The sequence below is a fragment of the Sus scrofa genome, chromosome 15 (assembly GCF_000003025.6).
Source record: "Sus scrofa isolate TJ Tabasco breed Duroc chromosome 15, Sscrofa11.1, whole genome shotgun sequence".
NCBI lineage: Eukaryota > Metazoa > Chordata > Mammalia > Artiodactyla > Suidae > Sus > Sus scrofa.
Genome location: NC_010457.5, coordinates 56745142 through 56771300, shown reverse-complemented (window position 1 = coordinate 56771300; position 26159 = coordinate 56745142). Strand labels below are relative to the sequence as shown.

The 26159-nt window shown below is 40.8% G+C and overlaps 1 protein-coding gene across 1 annotated transcript in view; it reads right to left on the bottom strand.

Annotated features, from left to right (window-relative positions):
* OCA2 (OCA2 melanosomal transmembrane protein) overlaps positions 1 to 26159 on the bottom strand; it is a gene marked incomplete at its 5' end in the record, with an annotated part of 212273 nt that overhangs the window by 98620 nt on the left and 87494 nt on the right. The window contains 1 exon segment of the mRNA NM_214094.2: positions 2384 to 2531. Coding sequence (NP_999259.2) covers positions 2384 to 2531 — 148 coding nt within the window.

The following is a 26159-nucleotide window of genomic DNA, read 5'->3' as shown; positions in this document are numbered from 1 at the left end:
AATATCCAGGAAATGACTGGAATGTTCAGTGAGGCACTGCAAGCACAACTCAGGAAATGTCAGAACACTGGCCAAAATGTGAATGGGGGAGGAGAGCAAGCCATCTTTCTTGTTGTTTTCCTCTTCTCACTACTTACTTTTATGAATTTTTCCAAAATGATATGTTATATTTACAATTTAATTAAAGGAAAAAAAACAGTAAAAGAAATGCCACTTGCTTTAGCGGTGATTTTATCAATTGGAAATTAACTTGGAAGCACTATGTGTGCTTCTTCCCCCACTTCACCCCTTAACCCCCCAACAGTACCTCTAAGTCATGGCACCCACCCGTTTCCATTTCCATCTCAGTCACCTCCATTTATTTCAACTTGCTTTTTTTTTTTTGGCCACACCAACAGCATGCAGAAGATCCAGGACCAGGGGTTGAACTTACACCACAGCAGTGACTTGAGCCATAGTAGTGACAACACCATGTCCTTGACCCACTGAGCCACCAGGGAACTCCCTGCCTTTCTTTTTTAACCTTTCCTATCAGCTCATCTTTTCAGCTCCATCTCCTCCCTCTCCAATTAGGTAAAAGAAGCTGTGTGATGGAGAATTTAGTTCTAATAAGCACTCACGTGTCATAGTATCAAAGGAGGTTGACTACACAGCCAGAACTGACCATAAAAGAAATCACAGCAGACCCAGGAGAATGGTTCTAAGGACAATTTTTAAAAATAAAATGCAGAAACAAGACCCACAGAGCTAGCACATGCCTTAGATCACCCTCATTCCTATCTTCTGCTCATGACTGAGGGGTCCCACAAAGCCATTGCCCTCTTGGGGCCTCAGTTTCCCTTTCTGTAATCAACATAGGATGAGCTGATGAAAATTTGGTGACTCTCTGAGCCCACATATTTCTTCACAATTGTAACCCTGAGACACACTGCCTATGTCTTTAACACCCACACAGATGGAGCATGTTGAAACTTGAAGGTCAGTAGATTAAATACAATTGGGGAAATTTACTACTGCATCTTTAATTTACAACCTTTCTCCATTTAAAATCTGTTGTTGAAGTTGCCACTCTGTCCCCAGCTTGCAACTCAGGGCCCTCCTGTAGCCTGGAGACAACAGGTGCTGCTTCTCCAGCATCACAGGGTACAAGTGGGTCATGGGATGGGACAGAACTAAGGACGCTGAGACAGTGCGTCATCCTGGGCTGCATCTCTGGACAGAGTGGATCTCCACACACCCGCCTCACCATCAGCTCAGGCTGCAACCACGCTGGGTGACCCTCAGAGGTGGTGCTGGCACTGCACCCAGCTCCCCCTCAGTCAGCTTGCCTACTCTCTGCGAACATGGGCTGGTTTCGGCAAATTGCAACACGTAAAGTCACTCTCACTACCTTCACAAGGACTAACATTTCCCCTTGCAGGGACATATTTCTCATCCCATCCAGTTCCTGGTCCTGTTGCAGCAAAGCTTCCACATCCATGGAGGGTGAGTGGGCTCTTGATTTCCTGTCAGTGCTTCCAGAGTGACGGCAGGCTGGAACTCGGCTCCTCACCCAAGTGGGGAGAAAAAGCTTAACACTTCACTGCTACCATTTAGGTGTCAAGCTTTGATTAAAACAAACCCCAAGAAACGAATTGAGTGGGACTGAGTAGTCTTCTTTGGGCTCCCTGAAAATCAACCACTAGGAGAATGTTTTATTAGATTAGTTTGTTATTGTTTTTCATTCTTGTCATGAACAAATGTTAGGTAGAGAAGTATAACAGGCAGTAGTTGAATGCGAACTCAATCACTCTTTCCTGGATGTATAACACTGGGAAAGTTGCTCAAATTCTCTGAACCTCAGTTTTCCCCAAGTGAGAGTTAAATAAAATTATGTGCCATATGAGTCTTAGCACAGGGTACAGAGCCCAAAACTTACTCACTAGCATGCAACTAGAGTTACTCTTTTGCAATACCATGGCCTACTCTTCACAATCATTATTTATTTACTTACTTTTAGGGCCACACCCGTGGCATATGAAAGTTCCCAGCTAGGGGTCAAATGGGAGCTGCAGCTGCCAGTCTACACCAGTCACAACAACACAGGGATCTGAGCCACATCTGTGACCTACACCACAGCTCACAGCAATACCAGATCCTTAACCCCTGATAGAGGCTAGGAATCGAACCCACGTCCTCATGGATACTAGCCAGGTTTCTTACTGCTGAGCCACAACAGGAACTCTCTTCACAATTGTTTTAGCTCACATTTTGCACATTACCGTTGGACATTCTTAGGGGGGTCGTAATAGGTTGTTGGTACAATCCAACCATTGAGCATAACTGGCAAAGATGAGAAACTGCTGTGAACCAAAAGTGGTCTGCACAGGGGCCAGCTCAGTACCTGTGGAAGCTGTGCAGCCTTCGGGCCAGCAGGCGCTCCAGTGACAGCACCTTTTCCAGGAGCAGGCCTCGAACCGCTGTCTCCTCGCGGCTGGCTGGGCTGATGCGCTGTGCAGTCAAGCGCCAGACGTGGATCTCGTGCTTCAGTTCTGCAGGAAAGGAAAGCCGAGGGTACAGTCTCCTCCCACCTCAGACGTCAGCAGACACCCACTACCCTCCCTGCCTTCCAAGTGTCAGAAACACACCCAATGATACACAGATATCCAAGGGCCAAAGCAAAGCAGTGGATGATCAGCACTCATAGAGACATAGCTGACTTTTCAAAATTACATAGATGTGTAGCCACATAATTTGGGTGAAGAAGAAATCTTCAATAGGCATATCAAAGCTAGCACCCAACATTTTTCCCTCCCAAGAAATTACTTTCTGTAGACAGTATCAGATCTCACTTTTGACCAAAAGCCAGACATCGCTCCATCTCTGAACAGATCTAGTGAGCATCGAGGATTCAAGTGTAGTAGGTGCTGCCTGGTCTCCCCAGTAGGGCATTTGGTAAAAGCAGGAAATGGGGAGAGAACTCTCCTTCCTGACCAGGTCCCTGAGCCAAGCTTGTGACTATGAAAGACACAGAGATAAATGTAGACAACTTCATGAACTTCTGAAATTAACAGAATAAGGTGAATCTTCACCTGTCAATAAATTCCAACCCCTTTTGATATAGAAAAGTAGAGAGCAATGAATTGTCATTTTACTGGCTCCTAAAGTACTAGAATATCTTATGAAAAATTATATTTAACCTCCATTTTACTGTTAAAGATACTATATAAATTTCTCAAAATATCTACCAAAGCATATAAGGAAGCACAGTATTTTCATGTATCACCTCTTAAATGCAACACACCATACTACACAGCATAACAATTCAAGATGAAATGAAAAGACAACATGCTTTCAACCAAGATTAGAGCACGTGACACTAGCTCAAAGCAGAGTTGAGGCAGGGCAAGTGACCTGTGACCAGAGCTCCTGCAGGTTCAAAGACAAGGAAAGCACCACTGGCATTGTGGTTTTCTCTGAAGGGTCAGCCTTTCAAAGATGAAAACTCATTAGAACTAAGACAAGTAATGTGTTTCCATTTAGTATAGTACTTACTGATTCTCTGTGGCTTGCTACAATAGAAGAAACCTGGGTATAATTCAAAAGCCTCTTCAGAGAAATAGATCTTTAATTTCCTTTTGAATGTCTCCTACTTCTTTAAACAACCTATGAGATTATAATGATACAAAAAGGAGGAGCAGGGGAAAGAGGATAAAAACATATCCACAGAAAATAAAATCATGGACTTGGAGAATAGAGTTGTGGTTGCCCTGGGGGAGGGGGAGGGAGTAGGAGGGAATGGGAGCTTTGGGTTAATGGATGCAACCTATTGCTTTTGGAATGGATTAACAATGAGATCTTGCTGTGTAGCACTGAGAACTTACGTCTAGATACTTACAACGGAGCACGACAATGGGAGAAAAAATTATATATACATGTATGTGTAACTGGGTCCCCATGCTGTACAGTGGGGGAAAAAAAGTGTGTTGGGGGAAATAACAATAAAAAAAGAAAACAAAAAACACATGAACTAGCCTTCTGGAACATTGAGCATAAAAATGCTGCCCTGGGGAGGAAATGGGAGGTTGCAGTGCAACAGCTTCAGGGAAGGTGTGAATAGGTCCAGCAATTCATCCAGTGCTCTAAATCCCATTACACAGTGAATACTATTCAAAGACCATCCCAAATATCCAAGACTTTCCAGCCATTCTTCCAAGGCATACTGGAGACTGCCACTTTCCTAGGCAGTTGACCAACTTTGAAGAGCAAAGCTCTCCTCAGCCCAGCCTGTGGGATCCTCCCCACCATGGTGTTTGGAGAAGCAAAAACCATGAATCTGGTCTTTCAGGTCCCCAGGGCTCCTTTGTGCAGGGGTCCTCTGAAGTGGCAGCCTCAGCCCCCCATGCTCACTCAGAGCCTAGCTGCCTTCTAACCCACCAAAGCAAATAGGACAGGCTACTCTCCCCAGATAAACACATGAATGAGTGCTCAGGTAGTTCATTTTTGTTTTCCTAATTGTGGAATGAAATACATCATCAACCAGGAGAAAATCCAGTTGAGAGGGATTTTCCTCAGGAGAGGGAGCTCACTGCCTGCATCCAGAACTCAGTTAACCCAAATGTTCACTCCCCAGTTCTCAGGCTTCCCGGCACTTCTCTGCCATTTCCCCACTGTCTCTGCTGAGCTCTAGGACTATGGTCCCAACGAGCTACTTGATACTGCCCTCTGAACCTTGTGCTACAAGGTCCACAGATAAACATGCCATCTTCCCTACAAAACTCTCTTTTCCCTCACTTTCTTAGTTTTTTTTAATTGAGATTTAGTTGATTTACAATGTTGTGTCAATTTCTGCTGTACAACATAGTGACCCAATCATACAAGTAAATACATTCTTTTTTTTTTTTTTTTTTTTTGGCTTTTTAGGGCCACACCTGCGGCATATGGAAATTTCCAGGCTCGGGGCTGAATCAGAGCTGCAGCTGCCAGCCTACACGACAGGTACAGCAACGTCAGATCTGAGCCATGTCTGTGACCTACACCACAGCTCACTGCAATGCCAGATCCTTAACCCACTGAGTGAGGCCAGGGATTGAACCTGCATCCTCATGGACAGCAGTCATTCATTTCTGTTGAGCCACGACAGGAACTCCTACATTCTTTTTCTCATGCTATCTTCCATCTTGTTCTAGCCCAAGAGACTGGATATAGTTTCCTTTCTTAGTTTTTATATAGTATCATTATTCTTCCAGGTACATGAACCTGAAATGTCATTTTGTTCGTATCAGTGCCATTCCCTACATTCCTGCACTGAACATGTAATTGGTGTCAGGTGCCATGCTAGATGTTAAAGGAGAAGAATAAATTGACAAGTTATAGTTCAGGCCTCCAGCAAGCTGGATGGAGAAATGAGATACATCACAAATAAACATGAGATAAGGCTGTACTCATATCCGAGAGCAGCTCAGGATATGCTGGTGTAGGTCTTACAGGGCCCACTTGTTCCTACCCCAGGTCAGCAGCTTATCCAGGCTTCATCTCCTAGCATCTGCCATTTCTGATTGCTCCTTAGTAACCTTTGACTAAAGTTACTTCCTATTAACCCATCACTGGTTCATCATAAAACACTGCTTGCCCTATTTATCTATCTATCCTCTGTAGAAACTACCTGTCTATATATTTCTCTGTTATCTAGAGACAAATAGTTAGATAGCTACATAGAAAGAAGAAATCTATATTCCTATTTACCTGCCTTCTAAGAGGATGGACTTCTCTAGGCTGATAAATCAAAGAAGACAGATAGTTTCCTTCTTTCAAATACCCAGTGGTTCCCTATGACCTGCAGGAGAAAAGCAAAGATCTCTGGGGAAGACTCAAGATCCTCAAATGTTGAGTGCCACTGTGAGCTCTGATCCCACTGTGTAAGTTTTAGCTTTGCCTTTGCCCCTCTGGCCCCAACCAGGACATATCAGCAGATGCCTCTTCATCTCTCTGATGACCACCAGCCTCCATTATCCTGAGCTTCTCAATCAACCTCTATGGCATTACTTGGAATTGCCATGTACATGTTACAAAAAGGCAAAGACATTACCCTGTGGGAAATGTTCTCTCACAGGAGGTGGTGGAGGCCAGGGAGCCTAGAGGAGGATCACATAGCTCCAGTTCAGGAGTTGAAAAATGGAATCATACTATTATAAAATGCTTATACTTTATGTTAAGTGGTAAAATATCACTTGAACTTAAAGATATAATGATCACTAAAAATCACAATTAGAAAATAGCAACATGATGATACACTCAATTTCAGCCATATCTTTAATCATGTTAAATATCAATGAGCTAAAGACATCAATCAAAAGACAGAGATCATCGTATTAGATAAAAAAGCAAGACCCAATTGTAAGGACCTGCAAGAAATGCACTTTAAAGACACATTTAAAAGTGCACTTTTAAAATTAAAAGGATAAGTAAAAGGATAAAAATATACCACACTCACAGTAGTCAAGAGAAAGCCAGAATTGCTACATTAAGATCAAGTTAGATTTCAGAGCAAGAATATTACTATGTGTAGGCAAAGTCACTTCATAATAATAAAGGTGTTAATTCTTCAAGAGAACATAACAACCCTAAATGTTTATGTACACCAGTAACAAAATTTTGAAACATGTAAACAAAAATCAAAAAATTGGAAAGAGAAGTAGATAAATCATCATAATCAGAGATTTTTATATCTACCTCTCAATAATTGAGAACACATGGACGAAAATCAGCAAGAATACAGATGATCTGACTAACGTATCAGCCAAATTGATCTAACTGGCCATGTTGTTGAAACCCGGCTTCTGTCCACTGAATAGAAACACAGGGATAGAGTTTTGGGTGAAGGAGAAAAACACAGCTTTTATAGCTTTGCCAGGTAAAGGAAGCCACTGCAGGCTAATGCCTCAAGGACTGTGCTCCCCTGGAGAAGAATTTCTGGGAGTTTTACAGTTTAAAAGGGAAAAAAAAACCCAGGGTTTCAGATAAGAATCAGGGTTGGGGAAGCATGCATTCATCTTTCTTTTGGACAATCTTAGTCATCAAAGCTGGTGTCAGGAATCTCAGCATGATCCTGATGGTAACCTTCTGGGTTATGGTATTGTCACTTTTCCTAGAATAAGAGTACTTATGAAAAGGGGATACTGACCAGAGATTAGAACAACCTAAGAAATTTCCTGAAAAATATCAGCTGCTTAGCATAATCTTTAAGTCACAGGCCATTGTGCTTGGGTACATAATCTTTAGCTCACAGGTGATTGTGTTTAGGGTATGATCAAGCAAGGGTGAAACACAGAAGGGCTCCTGTTCAATTTTAAACTCTGAATCCCCTCCCTTCTATGGGGCACATTATTTGAATTATTAGCCTGCTGTGGCCTCCTTTGCCTAGTGAAGCAATAAAAGCTATTTTTTTCCTCCTTCACCCAAAACTCTCTTTCTGCTTTTATATTCGGCACTGGTGGACAGTGGCCAGATTTTGGCAACAGCCATAGTGACATAACTCCAACCAACAACAGCTGAATACATATTCTTTTCTATTGCAAATAGAATATTTACAAGAATGGGCCACATTCTATCCAGAAAACAGGTTTCAATAAATTTGAAAGGATTCAAGTTTTACAAAGTATATTCTCCGACTACTGTGAAATTAGGTAACTGCAAAATCCCCAAATATTTGGTGTAAGTAAATACATCTAAAATATCCAAGAATCAAAGGAGAAATCAATATGGGAATTAGAAAGTAATTTGAGCTGAAGGAAAATATAACAAAACATACAAAAATTGGTGAGAGGATACTATGTAGAAGGAAATTTAGAGCACTAAATACGTATATTAGGAGTTCCCATCGTGGCGCAGCAGAAATGAATCTGAGGAGTTCCCGTCATGGCGCAGTGGTTAACGAATCCGACTAGGAACCATGAGGTTGCGGGTTCGGTCCCTGCCCTTGCTCAGTGGGTTAACGATCCGGCGTTGCGGTGAGCTGTGGTGTAGGTTGCAGACGCGGCTCGGATCCTGCGTTGCTGTGGCTCTGGCGTAGGCCGGTGGCTACAGCTCCAATTCAACCCCTAGCCTGGGAATCTCCATATGCCGTGGGAGCAGCCCAAGAAATAGCAACAAAAACAACAACAACAAAAGACAAAAGACAAAAAAAAAAAAAAAAAAAAAAAAAAAAGAAATGAATCTGACTAGGAACCATGAGGTTGCAGGTTTGATCCCTGGCCTTGCTCAGGGGGTTAAGGATAAGGCATTGCCATGAGCTGTGGTGTAGGTCGCGGGTGTGGCTCGGATCTGGCATTGCCGTGGCTCTGGCGTAGGCCAGCAGCAACAACTTCAATTAGATCCCTAGCCTGGGAACCTCCATATGTTGTGGGTGCAGCCCTAAAAAGACAAAAAAAAAAAACAAAAACAAACCAAAAAACAAAAACAGAAAAACCTATAACAGAAGATATATATATATATATGTGTAAAATCAAAAACCTCAATTCCCACGCTAAGAAACTAGTAAAAGAAGAATAAACCCAAAATAAACTAAAGAAAATAAATAACAAACATCAGAGTAGAAATCATCAAAAGAGAAAAAAATGTGGAGAAAAATCTATATAATCAAATGCTAGTTGAGATCCATAACATCAATAAACCTTTATCCAGGCCAATTAGATAAAAATAAAAGTGAAGAACTGATCTAATATCAGGAACAAGAGAGGTTACATTACCAAAAATTTCACAGCCATTATGTAACCCTCCCAGATTTTAGACAGTACTGCAAAGCCACAGTAATCAAAACAGCATGATATTAGCACAAAAACAGACACATAGATCAATGGAACAGAATAAAGAGCCCACATACCTATGGTCAATTAATCTAGGACAAAAGAAGCAAGATACACAATGGAAAAAAAGACAGTTTCTTCAGCAAGTGGTGTTGAAAAAGCTGGAGAGCTGCATGTAAATCAATGAAACTAGAATACTCCCTCACATCATACACAAAAATAAACTCCAAAAAGACTTGTGGCTGCCTGATGGGAGGGGGAGGGAGTGGGAGGGATCGGGAGCTTGGGCTTATCAGACACAACTTAGAATAGATTTACAAGGAGATCCTGCTGAATAGCATTGAGAACTTTGTCTAGATACTCATGTTGCAACAGAACAGAGGGCGGGGAAAAAAACATAATCGTAATGTATACATGTAAGGATAACTTGATCCCCTTGCTGTACAGTGGGAAAATAAAAAAAATAAATAAATAAACTCCAAATGGTTTAAAGACCTAAATATAAGACATGACACCATAAACTCCTAAAAGAGAACATAGGCTAAACACGATCAGATATAAATCACTGGAATATTTTCTTAGATCACTTTCCCAAGGCAAAAGAAATAAAAACAAAGATAAACAAATGAGACCCAACCAAACTGAAAAGCTTTTGCACAGCAAAGGAAACTATCAGAAAAATGAAAAGATAACCTACAGAATGGTAGAAAATATTTGAAAACTATGCAACTGATGAGGGATATTAATCCAAAATATACAAAGAGTTCAAACAACTCAACGTCCAAAAAAACAAATAATTCAATCAAACAATGGGTGGAAGATCTAAATAGACATTTCTGCAAAGAAGACATCCATATGGCCAATAGGCCCATGAAGAACTATCAACATTTCTAGTTATTAGAGAAACATAAAACCACAATGAGGTTATCACCTCATACTGCTCAGAACAGCAGCCCTCAAAAATTCTACAAATAGGAGTTCCCATTGTGGCGCAATGGGATCAGCAGTGTCTTGGGAGCACTGGGATGCAGGTTTGATCCCTAGCCTGGCACAGTGGGTTAAAGATCTGGCATTGCTGCAGCTGTGGCTTAGGTGACAACTGCAGCTTGGATCTGATCCCTGGCCTGGGAACTTTATATGCCATGGGGTGGCCAAAAAAGAAAAAAAGAATCTACAAATAATAAATTCTGGAGAGGGTATAGAGAAAAAGGGAATCCTCCTACGCTGTTGGTGGGAATGTAAATTGGTGCAGCCACCTGGAGAACAGTATGGAGGTTTCTTGAAAAATTAAAAATAGAGTTACCACATATGATCTAGCAATCACACTTCCGAGCATCTATCTGGAAAAAGCCATAATTCAAAAAGATAAATGCTCCTCAGTGTTCATTGCAGCACTATTTACAATAGCCAAAACATGGAAGCAACCTAAATATCCATCAACAGAAGAATGGGTGAAGAAGATATGGTACATATATACAGTGGAATATTACTCAACCATAAAAAAGCATGAAATAACGCCATTTGCGGCAACATAGAAATTATCAGACTAAGTGAAATCAGTCAGACAGATAGAGAAAGACAATTATTATATGATATCATTTAAATGTGAAATGTGGAATTCCCATCGTGGCTCCATGGTTAACAAACCTGACTAGCATCCATGAGGATGTGGGTTCGATTCCTGGCCTCACTCAGTGGGTTAAGGATCTGAAGTTGCCATGAGCTGTGGTGTAAGTCACAGACATGGCTCAGACCCCACACTGCTGTGGCTTCAGTGTAAGCTGGCAGCTATAGCTCCAATTGGACCCCTAGCCTGGGAACCTCCATATGCCATGGGTGCTGCCCTAAAAAGACAAAAATAAAATAAAATATATGTGAAATGTAAAAAATATATATATATATGAATACAAAACAGAAATAGACTCAAAGACACAGAAAACAAATTTATGACTATCAAAGATGAAAAGGAGGAGGGACAGATAAATTAGGGGTATGGGATTAATAGATATAAACTAGTATGAATAAAATAGATAAGCAACAAGGATTTACTATATAACACAGAGAAAGAACTATATTCAATGTCTTACACTAATCTATAGTGAAAAATAACTTTAAATATGTATACATATATAAAAAATTATAGCTCTTTGCTGTACACACAATACTACAAATCAACTTATACTTCTATTTTAAAATTCTATAGCCATTAAAAGGATAATGAAAAATGATTATGAACAACTTCAGAATATTTCTTATAACAAATGAAATATGACAGACAAATTCCTTTAAAGATGTGAACCACCAGTGATTACTCAAGGATCGATAACCTCAGAGTTTCCAATGTGGCTGAGCAGGTTAAGAATCTAACTAGTATGAATGAGCATATGGGTTTGATCCCTGGCCTCGCTCAGTGGGTTAAGGATCTGGCATTGCTGCAAGCTGTGGCCTAGGTAGGAGATGCAGTTCAGATTCTGCATTGCAGTGTCTGAGGTGTAGGCTGGCAGCTGCAGCTGCAATTCAACCCCTAGCCTGGGAACTTCCATATTCCATGGGTGTGGCTCTTAAAAAAAAAAAGTATAGATAACCTCAATAGCTAGGTTCTATATTCCCTATATCTATTAAGAAATTTGAATTTAGGGAGGGAGGGAGGAAGTAAGGGAGCCCAAGCCTTTAAACACCCTGGCAAATATTTAAAGGAAAAAGCAGTAGTAATTTTACACCATCTCTCCTAAAAAATTGAAGAGGAGGATACACTTCTATTTTCATCCTTTAAGGGTAGCAAAAAGTAGACTTTATGAGAGAGGAAACTACATACCAATATCCCTAATGTATACAGACATTAAAATTCTATACAAAATACTATGAAGAAATACCATGAGTTGATATTTGGTGACCAAAAGGGAAGACTCTGGTGATTATTTATGCTTTTCAACAAATAAGTCAAATTCACTTCCATTCTAATTGCTTGGCAGGCTGACTTATCTCAGCCCCTGAAACTGGTGGGGCCTGGTGGGATGAGCTGTGTCACTCAGTGGTGGAGGGGGGGCATGTGATTCTCTCTGCAGGATGACCAGCAGCTCAGGGCTCTGAGAGCTACTGATGGGCAAGGTCCTGCCAGCCCATAGTAGGCATGAGGCCGAAGTGAGCAAGTGGCATAAGATTTCAGGGTTAATTTTTGACTATAGCATAACAAAGCCTAATCTGGCAGATGCTCAGGATACCAGCAACAACCTGCTGAACCCCAATCTCTGGGGTAGGGCTTGAGGATCTGTAGTTACACCAAGCACCCCCCAAATAAGAGATCCCTACACCTAACAGTGGCTCAGAGTGACTGCTCTGTCTCTGCAAAGTCTTCTATGTGCTTATTTACAGCCAGTCTTGGCACTGCCATAGGGTTTCAGCATTATCCAGGCCCCAAATATTACTCTCACTTCCTCTCTGTTCCTTACTCAGGAAGCATGGAAGAGTTGATTATACAGATTTTTTTTCTTTTCTTTTTTTTTTTTGTCTTTTCTAGGGCCACACCCATGTCATATGGAGATATGGCTAAGGGTCCAATAGGAGCTGTACCTGCCAGCCTACGCCAGAGCCACAGCAACGTGGGATCCAAGCTGCATCTGCGACCTACACCACAGGTCATGGCAATGCTGGATCCTTAGCCCACTGAGCAAGGCCAGGGATTGAACTCACAACCTCATGGTTCCTAGTCAGATTCGTTAACCACTGAGCCACAACAGGAACTCCCAGATTTGTTTTCTGGACTTCCAAATCTGTATATTCAAATTCATCTCAAGACTCTCCAGAAAAGCTTATTCACAGTATGGATTTCCTGAGGGTGGGCCTGGTAATCTGTATATATAACAGCTGTTCCCAAGTCATTCTGATTACCAGGGAGGTTGAGGGAGGCTGGGGAGAGGTGCAGCTGAGTCCACATAAAATTAAAGAGACAGATTAGCCGTTGTGACTGATCATAGTCTCCCTAGCTCTCCACTGGTGTAATGGTTTCCATCAGAAAACTAAACCTAAATATTGTTAACCCACTTTACATATACTAGTTGATGATAAAACATTCTGAACACCTCTAACTGGTTGTGATGCATTGAATTGCATCCTCCAAAAATTCATAAGTTGAAGTCCCAATGCCCATTACCTCACTATGTAAACTTATATAAAAATAGATTGGTACAGCCACTACGGAGAACAGTACGGACGTTCCTTTAAAAACTAAAAACAAAACTACCATACGATCTGGCAGTCCCACTCCTGGCACATATTGGGAGAAAACCGAATTCAAAAAGCTACGTGTACCCCAATGTTAACTGCAGCACTATTCATAATATCCAAGACATGGAAGCAACTTAAATGTACAAAGAATATGTGGTCCATATATAAAATGGAATAATACCCAGCCGTAAAGAACAATGAAATAATGCCATCTGCAACAACATGGATGATCTAGAGATTATCATACTATGTGAAGTAAGTTAGAGAGAGAAAGACAAATATCACATGGTATTACTTATAGGAGGAATCTATAAAAATGATATGAATGAACTTATTTACAAAACAAAAATAGACTCACAGATTTGAAAACAAACATGATTACCAAAGGGGAAAGGGGGGGAGGAGGGATAAATCAGGAGTCTGGAATTAACATACACACACTACTATATATAAAATAGATAACTAGATTTGGGAAACCAATACATATACCACGATACAAACTTACAATTAAAACACATTTTTATATGGTGTATATTTTAAAAAAATAGATAACTAGCAAGGACCTACTGTATATCACAGGGAATTCTACTAAATATTCTGTAGTTATCTATATGGGAAAAGAATCTTAAAAATAATAGTTGTGTATATGTGTAACTGAATCATTTTGTTGTACACCTGCTGAAACTAACACAACATTGTAAGTCAACTATACTCCAAAATAAAATAAAAAAAAATTGTTTTAATTTAAGAAAATAGGAGGAGGCAAGATGGCGAAAGAGTAGGGGGACATGCTTGCCCTCTCCCACAAACACAACAAAAAAAACCCACATCTACATGTTAAACAACTCGCATAGAACAGCAACTAAATGCTGGCAGAAGAACTTAAACCTCTAATTATGGCAAGATTCTCATGACATAACTGGGTAAAACAAGAGAAAAGAGGAGAGTGAGAGAAGGGGAATCAGGACCAGACTGGCGCTCCCGAAAGGGAACTGTGAAGGAGAAAGGGAACACACACCCTGGAAAGTCACCTAATCCACAGAAAGATCAACCAAGTTGGAGGGATCCCCAGACGCCGAGAAGAGTGCAGCAGTAGGTCTGAGATCTGAAAAGCAGAGTGAGAGCTGAACAGATCACCTGAACTAACAGTCACCAAAAACAGACACTCAGGTGGGGGCTGGGCACCAAGACCTCTGCTCCAGAGGTTAGTTCTGGGGAGCAGGCTGGGGTTGGAGGTGTGGAGACAGCCTGAGGGATTAGGAAGCGGTGCCTCATGGATGGAGGGAGCAATACGCTAACAGCGGGGAGTAGAATGCCACAACAGAGGGAAGCTGGGAGAAGAGCTGGACCCGAGGAGAGACAAGGCATTAGTGTTGGGGAGGGGAGAGGAGGAGGGGTGGGCTGCCACAGAATACTCCTTGGGCTCCAGCAAGCATGCTTGCCTATCAGCTAGCAGAAAGCAGTGCTTCCCAGTGCATCACTCTCCCCCTACCCCAAGCACGCCTGACCTGAGGCCATTTGGCATCCCAGAAGGCTGGCCTCACCACTCTCGGAAAGCCAACCACCTCCAGGGCTCTCCCTGCCCTGGCCTGCTCACCCTCTGGGGGGGCGGCTACACTCCCGAAGAGCAGTGCCCAGGACCGCCCACCCCCAGGAAGAGCTCCACAGCCCAGAAACACCAGGGCAAGACCTGCCTGAGCACAGGAAGTCTGCCTCCATCGCAGGGTGGTCCTGCCAGTTCCAGCTGCCCAGGGGAAGCGCTTCTTGGTCTCTCAGTGGCCTGGCTAGCCGCTCCCACCCTTGGGAGGCACTGCACTCCCACTGAGCAGCTGCTCAGCACTGCCTAACCCCTGGAAGAGCTCCATGGCCCAGAAGCACCAGGGCAAGCCCTGCCTGGCCACGAGAAGTGTGCTTCCATCGTGGTGCAGTCCTGCCAGTTCTGCCTGCCCTTGGGAAGTGCTCCTTTGCTTCAGAGTGACCCTGGTAGCCCTGCCCACCCTCAGGAAATACCCTGCTGCCTCAAAGAAGACCAGCCAACAGCGCCAGCCCTCGGGAAACATTCCCCAGCAGTGCCAGGGCAAACCCTGCCCGGACACAAGGAGTGTACATACACCACGAAAACGAAAATAACAAGCAAGATGAAGAAGCTCAGAAACCATTCCCAGTTAAACCAACAGGAAAACTCACCTAAAACAGTCAACAATGAAACAGATCTCTGCAGTCAGACACACCTGGAGTTCAAAAGAGAAATAGTGAAAATACTGAAGGAATTAAGAGAAGATATGAACAGTAATGCAGACACCCTCAGAAAGGAACTAGAAAATATAAGGAGGAGCCAAGAAAAACTAGACCATTCATTTGCAGAGATACAAACTGAACTAAGGGCAGTAAAAACCAGAATGAATAATGCAGAAGAACGAATCAGTGATATGGAAGATAGAATAATGGAAATCACCCAATCGAGTCAGCAGACAGAAAACCAAATGAAAAAACAGGAAAGCAATATAAGAGACCTATGGGATAACATAAAGTGGGCCAATCTATGCATAATAGAAAAAGATAAGGGGATGGAAAATATATTTGAAGAAATTATCACTTGAAACTTGCCAAATCTAAAGGATACTGATTTCAAGATACAGGAAGCACAGAGAGCCCCAAACAAGTTGAACCCAAATAGACCCACCCCAAGATACATTATAATAAAAATGACAAAAGTTAGTGATAAAGAGAGGATCCTAAAGGCAGCAAGAGAAAAGCAAAGTGTCACTTATAAGGGAACCCCCATAAGGCTATCAGATGATTTCTGTACAGAAACTCTTCAGGCCAGGAGGAAATGGCCAGAGATATTAAAAGTGCTGAAAGGAAAAAATATGCAACCTGGAATACTCTATCCAGCAAGAATATCATTTAAAATAGAAGGGGAAATAGAATTTTTTTCCAACAAACCAAAGCTAAAAGAATACAGCAATACAAAACCCATTCTAAAAGAAATACTGAAACTGCTTCTCTAAATCAAGAGAAAAAAAAGAGAGAGAGAGGAAGAACTAGGACTGAGGAAACCACAATCAGAGAGCAGTCACTCAAATAAGCCAGCATACAAATCTAATCATGAACATGTTTAAAATAAAATAAAATTAAAAAGAACAAAAAAGAGTCATCAAAATCATAAAATGTGGGCAAGGGAAGCAAGGAAATAAATAGATTTTTTTAAATTTTAGTATGGTAAAGAAGTCTTTGAACCTACAGGATCATCAGGCTAAAACACACAATTATAGGAAGGAGTTAATATACTCAAAAAACAGGGGAAACACAAGTCAAAACCAAACATTACATTCACAAAAAACGAAATGAAAAACACTCAAGCAGAAAATAACTGGAGACCATCCAACCAAAAAAAAAAAAAAAAGGAAGAATGGAGAATAATAGAATGAACTGGCAAGTGAGGCTTAAAATGGCAATATATAATCATCTATCAATTATCACCTTAAATGTCAATGGACTGAATACTACAATCAAAAGACATAGAGTGGCTGATTAGATAAAAATGCAAAAACTTTCAATATGCTGCCTACAGAAACTCACCTTAGTACAAAGGACACATATAGATTGAAAGTGAGGGGATGGGAAAAAACATTTCATGCCAATGGACATGACAGGAAAGCAGGAGTTGCAATACTCATATCAGACAAAATAGACTTTAAAACGAAGGCCATAAAGAAAGACAATGAAGGACACTATTTAATGATTAAAGGATCCATTCAGGAAGAAGATATTACTATTATCAACATATATGCCCCAAATATAGGAGCACCCAGATACATACAACAAATATTAACAGACATGAAGATAGAATGTGATGGGAATACAATCAAAGTAGGAGACTTTAATACACCACTCACATCAATGGACAGATCCTCTAAACAGAAGAGCAATAGAGCAACAGAGATCCTAAAAGAAACAATAGAAAAGTTAGACTTAATTGACATCTTCAGGACACTGCACCCAAAAAAAGTCAGAATACACATTCTTCTCAAGTGCACTTGGAACATTCTCAAGAACTGATCACATATTGGGGCACAAAGCTAACCTCAATAAATTTAGGAGCATAGAAATTATCTCAAGTATCTTCTCTGACCACAATGCCATGAAACTAGAAATCAACCATGGGAAAAGAAATTAGAAACTAAACAACATGCTACTAAAAAACCAATGGGTAAATGAGGAAATCAAGAAGGAAATTAAAAACTACCTTGACAAAAACAATCATGAAGGCACAACCTCTCAAAATCTATGGGACGCTGCAAAAGCAGTGCTCAGAGGGAAATTCATAGCGATATGGGCCTTTTTCAAAAAAGAAGAAAGATCCCAAATTGACAACTTAACCCACCACCTAAATGAATTAGAAAAAGAGGAACAAAAAAGACCTAAAGTCAGCAGAAGGAAGGAAATGATAAAGATCAAAGAGGAAATCAATCAAATAGAGACTCAAAAAACAATAGAGAAAATTAATAAAACCAAGAGCTGATTCTTTAAAAAGGTAAACAGAATTGACAAACCCCTGGCTAGACTCACTAAGAAGAGGAGAGACAGAACCCAAATAAACAAAATTAGAAATGAAAAAGAAGTCACAACGGATACTGCAGGAATACAAAAAACCATAAGATAATACTGTGAACAACTATATGCCAACAAATTTGACAACCTAGAAGGAATGGACAACTTTCTAGAATCTTACAGCCTGCCAAAACTGAATCAAAAAGAAACAGACCAACTGAACAGACCGATCACTAGAAATGAAATTGAATGCATCATAAAAACACTCCCTACAAATAAAAGCCCAGGACCAGACGGCTTCAGAGGCGAATTCTACCAAACATACAAAGAGGATCTGGTGCCCATCCTCCTTAAACTCTTTCAAAAGGTTGAGGAAGAAGGAACACTTCCAAAGACATTCTATGATGCCACCATCACCCTCATTCCAAAACCAGACAAAGGTACCACCAAAAAAGAAAACTATCGGCCAATATCTTTGACGAATATAAGATGCAAAAATTCTCAACAAAATTTTAGCCAATCTAATCCAACAACATATCAAAAAGATCATACATCATGACCAGGTAGGGTTCATCCCAGGTTCACAAGGATGGTTCAATATACACAAATCAATCAACGTCATACACCATATTAACAAAAGAAAAGTCCTAAATCACAGATCATCTCAATAGATGCAGAAAAAGCATCTGACAAAGTCCAACAGCCATTCATAATCAAAACTCTCACCAAAGTGTGTATAGAGGGAGCATTCCTGAACATAATCAAAGCCATTTATGATTAAACCCATAGCAAAGATAATACTCAATGGGGAAAAACTGAAAGCCTTCTCACTCAAATCTGGAACAAGACAGGGATGCCCACTTTCACCACTGCTCTTCAACACAGTTTGGAAGTCCTAGCCACAGCAGTTAGACAAACAAAAAATAAATAAATAAAAGGCATCCAAATAGGAAGAGAAGACATAACACTGTCACTGTATGCAGATGACATGATACTGTACATAGAAAACCCTAAGCACTCAACCCAAAAACTACTTGAACTGATTAATAATTCAGCAAAGTAGCAGGATAGAAGATTAACATTCAGAAATCAGTCACATTTCTATATACCAACAATGAAATATTAGAAAAGGAATACAAAAATACAATACCTTTTAAAATTGCACCTCACAAAATCAAATACCTGGGAATACACCTGACCAAGGAGGTAAAGCACTTATATGCCAAGAACTATAAAACATTAATCAAGGAAATTAAAGAAGATGTAGTGAAAGAGAAAGATATTCCATGTTCATGGGTTGGAAAAATCAATACTGTAAAAATGGCCATACTACCCAAAGCAACCTACAGATCCAATGCAATCCCTATCAAATTACCCATGACATTTTCCTCAGAACTAGAACAAACAATCCAAACATTTATATGGAACCACAAAAGACCCAGAATTGCCAAAGCAGTCCTGAGAAACAAAAACCAAGCAGGGGCATAACTTTCCCAGACTTCAAGCAATATTACAAAGCCACAGTCATCAAAACAGTGTAGTACTGGTACCAAAACAGACATACGGATCAATGGAACAGAACAGAGAACCCGGAAATAAACCCAGACATCTGTGGTCAATTAATCTTTGACAAAGGAGGCAAGAGCACAAAATGGGAAAAAGACAGTCTATTCAGCAAGAATTGCTGGGAAACCTGGACAGCTGCATGCAAATCAGTGAAACTGGAACATACCCTCACACCATGCACAAAAATAAACTCAAAATGGCTGAAAGACTTAAATATAAGACAAGACCATCAAACTCCTAGAAGAGAACACAGGCAAAACACTCTCTGACATCAACATCATGAATATTTTCTCAGGTCAGTCTCCCAAAGAAATAGAAATAAGAGCAGAAATAAACCAATGGGACCTAATCAAACTGATAAGCTTTTGCACAGCAAAGGAAACCCAAAAGAAAACAAAAACACAACTTATAGAATGGGAGAAAATAGTTTCAAATGATGCAACAGGCAAGGGCTTAATTGCTAGGATTTACAAACAACTTATACAACTCAATGGCAAAAAAGCCAACAACCCAATGGAAAAATGGTCAAAAGACCTGAATAGACTGTTCTCCAAGGAAGATATACAGATGGCCAACAAGCACATGAAAAAATGCTCAACATCACTGATTATTAGAGAAATGCAAATCAAAACTACCATGAGATACCACCTCACACCACTCAGAATGGCCATCATTACTAAGTCCAAAAATAGCAAGTGCTGGAGGGGTTGTGGAGAAAAAGGAACCCTCCTCCATTGTTGGTGGGAATGTAAGCTGGTACAGCCAGTATGGAGAACAGTTTGGAAATACCTTAGAAATCTATACATAGAACTACCACATGACCCAGCAATCCCACTCTTGGGCATATATCTGAACAAAACTTTCCTTAAAAGAGACACATGTACCCGCATGTTCATTGCAGCCCTATTCACAATATCCAAGACTTGGAAACAACCCAAATGTCCATCGACAGATGATTGGATTAGGAAGATGTGGTATACATACACAATGGGATACTACTCAGCCATCAAAAAGAACAAAATAATGCCATTTGCAGCAACATGGATGGAACTAGAGACTCTCACTCATACCGAGTGAAGTAAGTCAGAAAGAGAAAGACAAATACCATATGATATCACATATCTGGAACCTAATATATGGCACAAATGAACGTTTCCACAGAAAAGACTTGGAGAATGGACTTGCGGCTCCCCAGGGGGAGAGGGAGGGAGTGGGAGGGATCAGGAGCTTGGGGGTTAATAGATGCAAACTATTGCTCTTGGAATGGATTTTACAATGAGATCCTGCTGTGTAACATTGAGAACTATGTCTAGACACTTACATCGCAACATGACAATGCGAGGAAAAATTATGTATACACGTATGTGTAACTAGGTCTCCATGCTGTACAGTGGGAAAAAAAAATTTAAAAAAGAAAATAGGGTCACTGCAGATGAAGTCAGAGATAGCTCCAAAATCCATGATGACTGGTGTCCTATTTTTTCATCTTTTTAGGGCTGTATGTGTAGCATATGGAAGTTCCCAGGCTAGGGGTTGAATCAGAGCTGCAGTTGCCAGCCTGTACCACAGCCATAGCAACGTGGGATTCAAGCCACATCTGCAACCTATGCCACAGCTCACGGCGACGCTGGATCCTTAACCCACTTAGTGGGGCCAGGAATTGAACCCATGGATACTAGTTGGGTTTGTTACTGCTGAGCCACAATGGGAACTCCCTGGTGTCCTTATAACTGAGGAAATGTGGACACAAACACACACACACAGGAGGAACAACATATGAACATGAATATGGCCATCTAAGAGACAAGGAGAAAGGCCTGGAACAGATCCTTCCACACAGCCAACCATCCATGATTCTGAATGTCCAGCCTCCAGAACTGTGAGGGGTAAAGTGACCTATTGTGGTTTATTAAACCATCTTAACTTTTGTAGAAAATAACATCTGTTGTTTAAGCCACTCGGTCTGTGGTACTTTGTTACTAGCAAATTGATAAACTGATCAATGAGAACAGTGGATCCAGATATCCTCCTGCAAGAACTATCTGTTTTTTTAAAAAAGCAAACATTAATTTTTTCTTCAAAACGTAGAAGTAATGGGATCATCTGTAGTTGTCTCCTCCATTTAAAGCTGTAAAAGAATTTGGGAGTCTTTTTCTCAAGAAAGGAACATGCGCTGCTCTGTAGACCACCAGGATGAAGAATTATCAATGCTATCAAGAAAACACATTCTTCCTAAACAAAGTAAAATATGCTACCTGGCAGGAATGTTCCATGGCCCTATTCCAGAAGGACCATGCCATTTGGCCCCCAGCATCTGTGTCTGTGGCCCCCTTTCCTTCAAGCTCCACACACTGGGCTTAACCCCTCCTCCAGTTTGGGGCCTCCTTGGTGAGGCCCATGCCCACGCCCCATGAGCAGCTGAGCACAGGAAGCTGCCAACTGGTCTTGCACCTACATCACCTTCACTCAGAGCTGGGCCAAGAGACTGCCCACGGACTTCCTCTTGCTTGACTGCATTTAAAGTATAATTTTTATACCCACAAGTGCATTCCAATTTCTTGTACAGTCAATAAGTATAGCCTAACATTAAAAGATGCTCAGTTATAATTATTAAAGAAATGCGAATCAAGAGTTTGATCAAGATGGCAGAGGAGTAAGACGTCATACTCACCTTCTCCCACAAACACATCAAAAAAACACATCTACATGTAAAATGACTCACAGAGAGCATCTACTGAATGCTGGCAGAAGAACTTAAACCTCCAGAAAGGGCAAGAAACCCTTGACATAACTGTGCAGAACAAAAGAAAAAGAGAGAGAGAAAAGGAACCAGGACAGGACTAGCACTCCTGAGAGGGGGCTATAAAAGAGAAAAGGAACCCAAACCCTGGGAAGCCACCTAACCAACTGGGAGATCAGCCAAGATAGAGGGACCTCAAAGCTGCTGAGAAAAGCGCAGCAGCTGGACTGAGGAGGGCAAAGTAGAGAGTGCTGCACAGATCAACTACACCACCGGCCTGGACATCCACAGCCAGAGACACTCAGGCGGGGGCTGGGCTTTGAGACTCAGGCTCTGGAGGTGACTTTCAGATGGTGGTTGGAGAGGATAGGATGAAAGTGTTGAATACTGTGAAGCCCAACACAATCCACTTTCGTGAACTCTATGGCAGCATTCTACAGGAGAACCCCCAAGTGGTGTATAAAATCCAGCAAGGCAGCCTGGAGATAGATAAAAGCCCAGAAGTTCAATTCACTCAGCTACTGACATTGCCTAAAACCTTACAGCAGCAAATAAATCATATTACGGACCTTTCTGGAAAAACAGAGATGTGGAATAAACCTTATTACAAGTTGCTCATGATCCCGACTGCGGAGACGTGGTACGGCTAGTGCTCTCAGCAATCGTGAGAGCTTCCAGCATGACACAGAACGCTAAAGGAATTTTCACTGCTGGCCTGAAGAAGTCAGTGATTTATAGTTCATGAAAACTAAATAAAATGTGGAAAGGATGGCTGAGAAAAACAATCTGAATTTGCTTATTTTTATCTGTGTTATGTGTAGATGAATAAAATGATCCTTTTTGGCAGGGAAAAAAAAAAAGGAAATGCGAATCAAAACCACAATGAGGAGTTCCTGTCCTGGCTCAGTGGTTAACAAACCTGCCTAGTATCCATGAGGATGCAGGTTCGATCCCTGGCCTTGCTCAGTGGGTTAAGGATCCAGCATTGGTGTGAGCTGTGCTGTGGGTCAAAGATGTGACTCAGATCCTGCATTTCTATGGCTGTGGCTGTGGCCAGCAGCTACAGCTCCGATTTGACCCCTTGCCTGGGAGCCTCCATATGCCATGAGAGCAGCCCTAAAAAGACAAAATAAACAAAACAAAACAAAAAAAACCACTACAATGAGGTACCACCTCACATTAGACAGAATGGCCATGATTAAAAACTCTACAAATAAACACACCCTAACACCATGCACAAAAATAAACTCAAAATGGCTTAAAGACTTAAACATAAGACAAGATACCATCAAACTCCTAGAAAAGAACACAGGCAAAAAATTCTCTGACATCAACCTTACAAATGTTTTCTTAGGTCAGACTCTCAAGGCAACAGAAATAAAAGCAAAAACAAACCAGTAGGACATAATTAAACCGACAAGCATTTGCACAGCAAAGGAAACCAAAAAGAAAACAAAAAGACAACTTACAGAATGGGAGAAAACAGTTTCAAACAATGCAACTGACAAGGGCTTAATCTCTAAAACAACTTATACAACTCAACAGCAAAAAAAAACGCAACCACCCAATTGAAAAATGGGCAAAAGACCTGAACAGATATTTCTTCAAAGAAGATATATAGAAGGCCAACAGGTACGTGAAAAAATGCTTGACATCACTAATTATTAGAGAAATGCAAATCAAAACTACTATGAGGTACCACCTCACACCTGTCGGAATGGCCAAGATTAACAAGTCAACAAATAACAAATGCTGGAGAAGGTGTAGAGAAAAGGGTACCCTCCTACACTGTTGGTGGAAATATAAATTGGTACAAGCACTATGGAAAACAGTATGGAGGTACCTCAGAAAATTAAATATAGAACAACCACATGACCCAGCAATCCCACTCTTGGGCATATATCCAGATAAAACTTCCCTTGAAAAAGACACACACACCCATATGTTCACTGCAGCACTATTCACAATAGCCAAGACATGGAAACAACCTAAATGTCCATCAACAGATGAATCAATTAAGATGGAATGGAATGGAATGCTACTCAGCCATAAAAAGAACAAAATAACGCCATGTGCAGCAACATGGATAGAATTAGATACTATCATACTAGGTGAAGTAAATCAGAAAGGGAAAGACAAATACTTCTATCTGGAATGTAATGTATGTCACAAATGGACCTTTCCACAGAAAAGAAACTCATGGACTTGGAGAACAGACTTATGGTTGTCAAGGGGGAGGGAGTGGGATAGACTGGGAGTCTGGGGTTAATAGATGCAAACTATTGCCTTTGGAATAGATAAGCAATGAGATCCTGCTGTACAGCACTGGGAACTGTATCTAGTCACTTATGATGGAACATGATGGAGGATAATGTGAGAAAATGAATGTACAGATATGTATGACTGGGTCACTTTGCTGTACAGTTGAAACTGACAGAATACTGTAAATCAACCATAATGGAAAATATAAAAGTCACTTAAATTTTTTTCAAAAAGTCTACAAATAACAAATGCTAGAAAGGGTGTGGAGAAAAGGGAATCCTCCTATGCTGCTGGTGGGAACGTAAATTGGAAAACATATGTAAAACAGTATGGAGGCTCCTTAAAAAACTAAAAATAGAAATACCATATGATCCAGCAATCCCACTCTTGGGTATATATCCAGAGAAAAGTATGATTTGAAAAGATACATGCACCCCAGTTTTCACTGCAGCACTATTTACAAAGCTCAGACATGGAAACAACCTAAATGTCCATCAACAGAGGAATGGATAAAGAAGATTTGTGTGTGTGTGTGCGTGTGTCTACACAAATACACAATGGAATACTCCACAGCCATAAAAAAAAATGAAACAATGCCATTTGCAGCAACATGGATGGACCTAGAGATTATCACACTAAATGAAGTAAATCAAACAGAGAAAGACAAATACCATGTTATCACTTACACGTGGAATCTAAAATATGACACAAATGAACATATCTACAAAATAGAAACAGATTAAAAAAAATAGAGAACAGATTTGTGGTTTTCAAGGGGAGTGGATTGGGAATTTGGGATTAACAGATTGAACTATTACATATAGAATGGATGAGAAATAAAGCACTACTATATAACACAGGGAATTATATTCAATAACCAGTGATAAACCATACTGGAAAAGAATACAAAAAAGAATACGTAGATATATATGTATATATGTATAACTGAATTACTTTGTTGTACAGTAGAAAGTAACACATCAACTATACTTCAAGAAAATAAACCAATATTGTCTAGAATAGAAATTTCTGCATATCATCCCATTTCTTTGGTAGAGGTGGGCAACTACATTCTACTAGGAACAAGCATGTTTTACAGATATAACTCTTGAGAAAGTATATGAGATGTTTCTCTAACTAGAACAAAAATAGTCAAATTCTGAATACAAAAGCCACATTGGAAAGAAAGGCAGATCACTGTCTGATAAGCAGGAGGGAGGGCTGGTGAAAACACATTAGATCCCCAGCTATTTGTATGTAAATGAGACTGGGTTATCTTCCCCCCCCCCCCCCTTTTTGGAGGCCTATGGAAGTTCCCAGGCTAAGGGAAGAGGAGGAGCTGCAGCTGCTGGCCTACACCACAGCCACAGCAACGCTGGAATCTTAACCCACTGAGCAAGGCCAGGATTGAACCCCCATCCTCATGGATTCTAATCAGGTTCATTACCACTGAGCCATGACGGGAATTCCCTGGGTTATCTTAATAAAGATAAAACCAGAAGTTGCAGGATGGTGGAATAACACAGGATGAGAAAGGTAGACATACAAGCCACGAGCTCTGTAAGGACACCTGTGAACTACTTCATCTGAAACCACAGGGGAAGAAATGCACCTTCATCACTGTGTTCCTAGATGTGCCCTATTATCAGGGCAAAGTGCACAATGTGCCACAGAGGGCCTAGAGGAGAAGAGGCTGGCTTTCCCGTAATAATCATGTACTAAAATTTTTAAAGTGAGGAAATTGGAAAGCCTCAGATGGCCACAGGCCCTCTTCCTCCTGCCTCTGCCTCACCAATATGACCTTGATTGACACAATATTTTACCCCCTGCGCTGGATTATATGTTGCCATTTTCATCATCACATTTAGTCTCAAACTAGACGTATTAGAACTCTACAGTCTATAGACTATGTTATTTGTATTTATATGCTATTTGTGTACACCCATGGCTTAACACTGTCATGACATGCAAATTGCATACAATGGTCATTCCTTCCCACATTTCACCACTTTCGCTCTACAGAAAACTTG